The sequence below is a fragment of the Poecilia reticulata genome, chromosome 5 (assembly GCF_904066995.2).
Source record: "Poecilia reticulata chromosome 5, P_reticulata-male-v2, whole genome shotgun sequence".
Classification (NCBI taxonomy): Eukaryota; Metazoa; Chordata; class Actinopteri; order Cyprinodontiformes; family Poeciliidae; genus Poecilia; species Poecilia reticulata.
The window spans coordinates 28,196,760-28,204,529 of NC_088834.1; the positions used below are offsets into that span (position 1 = coordinate 28,196,760).

Genomic DNA, 7,770 nt, shown 5'->3' on the forward strand with positions numbered 1-7,770 from the left:
AAAGAATAAAAATTAAGTTAGGCATTATGGGGGAACGTTGTAGAGAGCCATATCCAGTGTGAGAAAAACAAAGCCGATGCCAAAGAGAACAAACAGCCCAGAAATTTAAGTTGTTTTTTTTGCTTTGGTTGCTTGTTATACTTGTTATATATGTATAACAATATAATGTGTTGTTACAGTATATGTATAACAATACAGTTACATATACTGTAACTTCCCTTATCGACTTATTTTACTATATCCGTTGCTTTTAGCAAGACAAATTGAGCATTATCCAGGGACAACAGATGAAAACAAGTTTTTGGCTAATTCTGTAAGAAATGTTAATGCGCATTGTCCCTACCAAATAAATGTAATTATAAATTTAGAGGGCTTTTGTCTTAAATTTAATTCAAGGCAACCTTTAAAATGTCTAAAATTGGACTATGACAACAAAAGACACCTATACATCAGAGTAAAGAGGACTGAAGATGCTTCTTGAGCATTTTATTTTTTCGTTTGTCCATTTCCAACATTGTCTAATACTTTTACACCAAGTCTTGATAAAAACACATTCACGTTTGTGGTGTAAAAAAAAAGGAGTACGAACATTTTTTTCAAGACGCCTCAAGTTAATAGCTTAAAATGAATGAAATAAAAAAACTGAAGTTTGAATAACATAACTTAACTCCTTTCTGTACAGTAATTCCACTTTTTCAAAGTTCTATGAAGATGTGATACTTTTAAATGTTTTCTGTCATACGTTTCCATTTTCTCTATACCTCTGGTTGGAAACAGCTCCTGCGTTCTGAGAGGTCGCTCCTCCCTCCTGCCCAGATGAGATATAAAACCATCTGCTCTCCCCTCTCCGCTCCCCAGTTTACTTGAACCAGCTTCCTAGTTATTGGAAAAATGGCCTGCAATCTCCTACCGCCATCTTTTGACTTTTTAATAAGCTTTCATTCCGCCTGCTTTGTGTTTGTAATATTCAACCGTCTCTCCACCTGCGTCGGCTGCGTAATGGTGCGGGGCCCCTCTGGCCAGCGTTCGTCGGAGTGACCGGCATGACTTGGTCCAGCGCGAACACCAGCAACGCCAGTTCGGAGGCCGTCCCGGCCGGGGACGAGCCCCGGGACGAGCGGCTGGCTCGCCTGGAAATAGCTCTGCTGTCCATCATCTTCGTCGCCGCGGGGCTCCTGAACTTCGGGCTCCTGCTGGTGCTGTGGAAGCGGCGGAAGCAGCTCTCCAGGATGCGCGTCTTCGTCTTGCACCTGTGCGTCGCTGACCTGGTGGTCACGTTCTTCCAAGTGTGTCCGCAGCTCATGTGGGACATCACGGACAGATTCGTCGGCCCGGACATCCTGTGTCGCCTGGTGAAGTACCTGCAGGTGGTCGGGATGTTCGCCTCCACCTACATGATCGTGGTGATGACCATCGACCGCTACCAAGCCATCTGCAACCCCATGGTGACTTTCCAGCGGAGGAGGGCGCGCTGGAACGGCCCCGTGTGCGCCGCGTGGTGCGTCTCCTTCGTCGGCAGCCTCCCGCAGGTCTTCATCTTCTCCCGGGTCGAGGTCGCTCCGGGGGTCTACGACTGCTGGGGTCAGTTCGTCGTGCCGTGGGGGCTGAGGGCTTACGTGACCTGGACCACTCTGGTGATATTCGTCCTGCCGATTCTCATCGTGATCGTGTGCCAGGTGCGCATCTGCCGCGCCGTGCACGCCAGCATCCACCTGAAGACGCACCACCACGCCGGGGCGTCTGCTGGGGGGGAGGCGGCGAGCAGGCCGCTGTCCTCCAGGGCCAGCTGCGTGGTGGGGCTGTCGAAGGCGCGGGTGAAGACGGTGAAGATGACCGTGGTGATCGTGCTGGCCTACGTCGTCTGCTGGACGCCGTTCTTCACCGTGCAGCTCTGGTCCGTCTGGGACGCCGAGGCGCCCATCCAGTGTAAGAGCTTTTCTGAGCCCACAATAAGGTCTAATGAACTCTCTCACAATTTCTCACTTCATATTCCCAAACCTAAATGTATTTGTAATAGAATAAACCAACAGAAAGTATTGCGTAAAGTAAAACGGGCAATAATTTCCTATCTGGGGCTGGAAATGGCTCCTCCAGCCCCAGAGTACGATTCAAAACCAAGGTAAGTTTGTCCAACCAGCACAGAGGCGGATTTAAATGAAGTCTTTATTTATTAGGGCAAACCAAATTCACAGACAGATAAAAAATGTTGTATTACAGAAAATACTGGCTACAACAAAAAGTACTCATCTTTTAAACCTTTTTTTTTTTTTTTACTTTTTTCTGCAAGGACCTCTATTTTCTCAACAGCAAATTTTGCTGCACCCAAATCTACTTTTAACAAATTTACTAAACTTTTTTAAATACACGAACAATTTCCAAAGATGGTGACCTATTGCTCTGAATTGACCCAATCATTTTTTTTTAAATGTTTTTGTCAGCCAAGAACTAAATAAAGTGGAAAACTGGATGCCTTTTTTTTAAATGAGGCAAAAACCCTTTTGACATTTTGGATCTACAATAATTTACACATAGACCACCTTACCTGTTTAATTAAAATACTGCACATGAGTTTATTGTTGAGAAGGGATACAAATAAGAACATTTTGGCCCCCAGGTCTTTTTGACTAAATGATATTGACCCATATGGTAAATGGTTTAGACACCCCTCAAGTAGAATGAGAAGGAAACTAGTTTTCTAAAGTAAAAAAAAAAAAAAATCTTGAAAGTGTGGCATGCATTTGTATTCAACTGTCCCAGACCTTTCTTTGTATAATCATCTTGTGCTTCAAGTACAGCAGTAAGAAGCAGCTATATTTGTATTTGTGCATCTGATAGACTTATGAGGTTTGTCAGCTTTGATAAACAGATTCTATGATTTTTCCATTCTTATTTGAAAGATAGCCTAACTCTGTCAGATTGATTGGACATGCGACAAGCAGTTATTTGGTGTTTGAGGTATTTAAAAGTAACACACACTTAATTTCAACCCAAACACTTTCAGTTTGATTTGATGAAATATTTATAGGTGACCTACTATTCTACCTTGAACATGTTAGGATATAGATCCTACACATTTTTTGTACAAAATCATTCTTAGATAATGAGATTTTAGTCTGCTCGTTCTGCATGTTTTGAGCTCCTTTCAGAATGAGTTGTTTTAGGGTGTCTTGTCACTTTAAACCCAAATAATCGGCTTCTGGCCATGCCCTCCACCCCCCCCCCCAACTCAATATTTACCCTCACACATGAAAATGACTGCAAACGGATGTGCAATTATACAACCGTACACCTTTGAAAAGCAGAAGTGGGGCCTCCTGCACAACTAACAAGAACGCAGCAAGTTCTTGTTAGTATGCATGGTAAGTCAACAGCAAAACACTTGTCTTTTCCAGCAGCCATTATACAATGCATACATACACCACATAGGTTGCTTGGTAACTGGCTGGACTATGCTGGGATTGCTGGGTGAGATTGCTGATATGTGACGTTGCATTCAGGAGGTTTTTCAAACACCAAAAAACATAAACTTTTGCCAAAATCCATCTCTGTGTTTTTCTGTATTTTTCCAAGTGGGTTGGTTTTTTAGAAGTTTTAGAGACCCAAATGGAGGTACAAAAAGTGCAAAATTCATTCCCTTTGAATCTTTTAAGCCTTCACATTTTACCACTTGTTTTTACACGACTTCCAACTTAAAAAATAATAACAATTAAGAAGAAGAATAATTAAGAAGAGAAAGTGTCTATTCAGTATTTCCTCTCTCTCTCTCTCTCTCTCTCTCTCTCTCCAGCGGCCACCTTCACCATCCTGATGCTGCTGGCCAGCCTGAACAGCTGCGCGAACCCCTGCATCTACCTGGTGTTCAGCGGGAAGCTGCCCGAGCGGCTGGTCGCCCTCATGTGTGTGGACGAGCCCGACCTGAAGGAGTCCATGCAGGAGGAGGCCACCATGGTCAGCTCCCTGTACATCAGCCTCAAAGGCCTGTCAGACTGCAGGTAGAAGGCAGAGTGAGAAGTCTCTGTTTTTGTTTTTTATTTTCACTTCATGGTTGGCGGGAACCAGAGGAAATCTCCTGGTGATCGTGAGGATATTACAGCAGAAGTCTCTCTTCCTCTACAAATGATTGATGTTCAGCCTGAGTCGAAGAAGAGAACAGATCATGTTTGGAGCAGCACAAAACTTAGACTGAAATACTCAAACTGAGTGAGTCGGTGTCAGACAGAGAAACAGAAAAATGTTCAAACTCAACTTCATAGACTTGACAACTGAAGCGCGTTGCACAAATAAAAATGAAATTGACGCATTTATGCATCGTCTGCCACAAGAAAACAGAAAAAAAAGTGTAATTGACGGTTAAATTCCTTTGCTACTCCAGTCTATGTTTGCACGGCTACATGGATGTTCTTGACGGTTATTTTAAAAGATAAAAGTGTAATGAAGTGTGACAGGTGTAATGCATTTCTTGGTAGAAAATGTTGCGTTGAGTTTTCACTTTTTGTGTGTTTCAGTTGTGCTTTGTTGGAAATGTAAACACGTTGAAGACGTTTGACTCTTGTTCTCATCATGGAGTTGATTCATGTGAATCTGTGGGAAAGATGTTTTTAAAGCAAAAATTGTTGAGAAATCTCAACATTTCCAATTAGTTTTTGTTGGAATGGGACTATTTTGATACAGGAAGAAGAAAAAATACATGTATTTTGAAAGTGGATACAATAATCTGTGAGTGGGGCTGTGCACTGAAGGATTAAGAGTTTGTTTGTTCTTCTTTGCTACCAGAAGGTAATCCTGTTTTCTGTGACGATGTATTTGGGCCGTCGTAGATGGAAAAAAAATGGGAGTACATTTCTGCCAAAAAACTCAGAGACTTTGAAATTAATCTCAGAAAATTTCTAGAAGTTTCTGTGCTCCAAAAGTCAAACAAATTGTGAGAAAATTCTCAGAAATTTTGAGATTAATCTTGGAAATTTTCTAGAAAAAACTGGGAAATTTCTGAGTTTGAAAAGTTGGAGCATTTTTTACTTTTAAATCTCAGATTTTTTTTTCTATATAAACAGCATCTTAGATTAATTTAAAAATTTTAGAGGTTTTTGGTGGAAATACCCTTCTTCATTTACATTGTCCCTAACACTCAGTGGTAGTTTTCCTATGTTCTGATCTGAGATCTGAGCAGAGAGTAAAAATAATAACGTTAAACGCTAACACAATGTTACAGTTTGATCCATCCCCTTTCATGCTGCTTTCAGAGCTATGTGAAGATGGGAATCTGCACTGAACAACAAAGTTTTCCCAGTAGCATGAACACACAGAGCTTGTGTTTTTTAACACAAAACCATATATGACTACAAATCTTTGTAGTTTTTTTTATTAGAAAAACAAAAGCTAATTTGAAACTCTGCTGGGGGCAAAATCAAAACAGGCAGTGGGTCTTTTGAATAACTACAAAATATAACTTTTACTTCATATTTGTCTCTTATTTTGCCAGGAGTAATTTTTAGACACTAAAAAAAAAAGAAGTGGGAATGATTAACATGTGCAATAAATGAAGATCTGCAGAAGAAAATCACTTTTACGCCTGGATATATACTCCTCTCTCCAAAGCTTTATGAATATTTTATTGCATACTTATCATAAAGCCCAAACCTAACCATAAAACCTAGCCTAAAGCCTTTTATATTATTGTTGTCTATATATATAAGAGATGTGCCGATCAGGTTTTTTCCTGCCGATACCGATACAATCACCAGGAGGGCCGATCACCGATACCGATCACATAATTATTATTTTTTTAATCATAAGCACTACGGTTACATTATGTGGAAAAAGGAACCATGAATTCACCTTAATTTAGATAAAGGCTTTTAAATAGCTTTTTCCAAGAAAAAACTAAACAGGCATTGTGCAGATTGTACTGCTACCAATAATACCATCTTTAACAGACTGAAAACATATGAAGGCTCTGAAGAGGCTAAATAATGCAAAAAGTCCAAATTAAACCTCTCAACATTGCCAAAAGATTCAAGTATAAAACTTAGCATTCAAAGGCAAATACAGGATCCATTACAATAAACAATCCTGAGTTACTGAATGAAAACTTCCTGTTAGCATGGCGGCTAGCTGATTACTGCTAGTTCTGAGTGGCTGTTTCTGACTGAGCGGAGTCATTATGCAGAACAGGGAGGAGGCAGAGATCATCGATTATTTTTTCAGAGATTATCTGTCTCATGTTAGGACAGCGAAAGTTTTAATATGTATGCAAAATTTATTTTTTTAAGTTAGATGCTGCAGCTTTAAACAGAGGTTCGATGTGAGAGTCACTACCTGGTGGAGCAGAAGCGGCGCTCCGTCTGTCAAATATTACTACCTGTAGTAGTAATATTTTAACAGCGAGAACAGAACCAGCGTCTTACGTCGCAGCTCGAAGACTCAAATAATTTTGCGGGTTATTTGTTTAGCTTTCTGACCGTCATGCTAATCCGGGTGATTGTTTGTAACTGTGCGCTGCTTTACCTGCTATCTTTTTTACTGCAGTGAGCCTCGATGTAGCCAAACTCCGTCAAGTATGCCATTGTTCTTATGCCATATTAGATTCGTCGTGTTGATGCATTTTGACGTGCTTCACCCCACGTGCTTCAATTTTCCGCCGCAACATGCAAACGTCCCCATTAACTCAGTGCTTATAGTTCCACATCGCTTAAGATTTGTTGCTGCACACTTGCGCAGTGTGAAGGAAAGAGGAGACCAGCTGCACAGGCAGGCTGCGAAATGAGATGCAGGTAATCGGTTTGTGTGATCGGCAACAAGAGACCGTGATCGGCGATCACCGATCATACACTTTTTCACGGAAATCGGCCGATTATGATCGGTGGCCGATCGATCGCCACATCTCTAATATATATATATATAAAAGATAACTTTTTTGGGGAGTGTAAAAAGAGTTCCAGTCCAGTTGTGGTAATAAGTATTTCGCCCCTCACAGTTTTGGTTAGTTTCCTACATCTTTACAGATTTGTATTTTATTCATATTTGCTGTACAGACAGTCGAGGTTGACAAGTCATTGTCTTTCATTTAGTGTATTTTACATGTACATATGTATATAGCAGAAGTGTTAATATTTTTCATCTTAGACATTTGATAAGCTCTGAGGTGGTGGTTCATTATTGACAATCCCAGTTGTTTACATTTCCTCTCTCAGCATCCACAAAGTGATGATGCTCTTTAACGCGTCGCCAAATGATTCAGCTCCAAGTCTCTGCAATGTCTTGTGTACAAAGAGCAGCGTCTTGAATAGTAATAACAAAAAAACAATCATAGTTGAAATATTTTACTCTCTGTAGAAAATGGCAAAAATGCCATCATTTCCTTATTTTCTCTATATTTAATGACTGTGGTTTGTGTTGTAACTACTGCTGTTCTGAGCCGCCGCCGTCGTCTTGCCTATGAACTTCTTGTAAAAAATTTGTTTTTGGAGGCTTTTTAAATTTTCTTGTGAAATAAACATCACTGCTATAGGTGCAAAATTGCGATATTTATTTATTTTTCACTCCCCCCTTTTCCTGGATGGAATAATGCAACATATAATTTTCTAGATTCTGTAGGCACAGCTCGGAAATATTTGAAAAAAGCACGGTACGCGGCGGATTGCCCAGACATGAAAGGCTACATGCTTTGGATTGGACAAAAAAAAGAACAAACTTGCAGGTCATTTTCTGTCTGGAGGAAGAGCGCAATATTTCTGGGAAATTGCTCTGCAGCATCATCATTATGGACATCAG

General features: G+C 40.6%; 1 protein-coding gene across 1 annotated transcript; it reads left to right on the plus strand.

Moving 5' to 3' along the window:
• Window positions 1-267: 267 nt before the first annotated feature.
• avpr2b.1 (arginine vasopressin receptor 2b, tandem duplicate, 1) lies at window positions 268-7,515 on the plus strand. The gene is made up of 2 exons (XM_008410458.3): window positions 268-1,926; window positions 3,788-7,515. The coding sequence occupies exons 1-2, from the start codon at window positions 1,044-1,046 to the stop codon at window positions 3,994-3,996; spliced, it is 1,092 nt and encodes a 363-aa protein (XP_008408680.1). The 5' UTR covers window positions 268-1,043; the 3' UTR covers window positions 3,997-7,515.
• Window positions 7,516-7,770: the final 255 nt, after the last annotated feature.

What these genes read in the sequence shown, in the direction of transcription:
- avpr2b.1 (XM_008410458.3), top strand. Translation starts at nt 1,044, where the DNA reads ATGACTTGGTCCAGCGCGAACACCAGCAACGCCAGTTCGGAGGCCGTC. An exon ending in CGCCGAGGCGCCCATCCAGT is followed by an intron (nt 1,927 to 3,787) that starts GTAAGAGCTTTT and finishes CTCTCTCTCCAG; the next exon opens with CGGCCACCTTCACCATCCTG.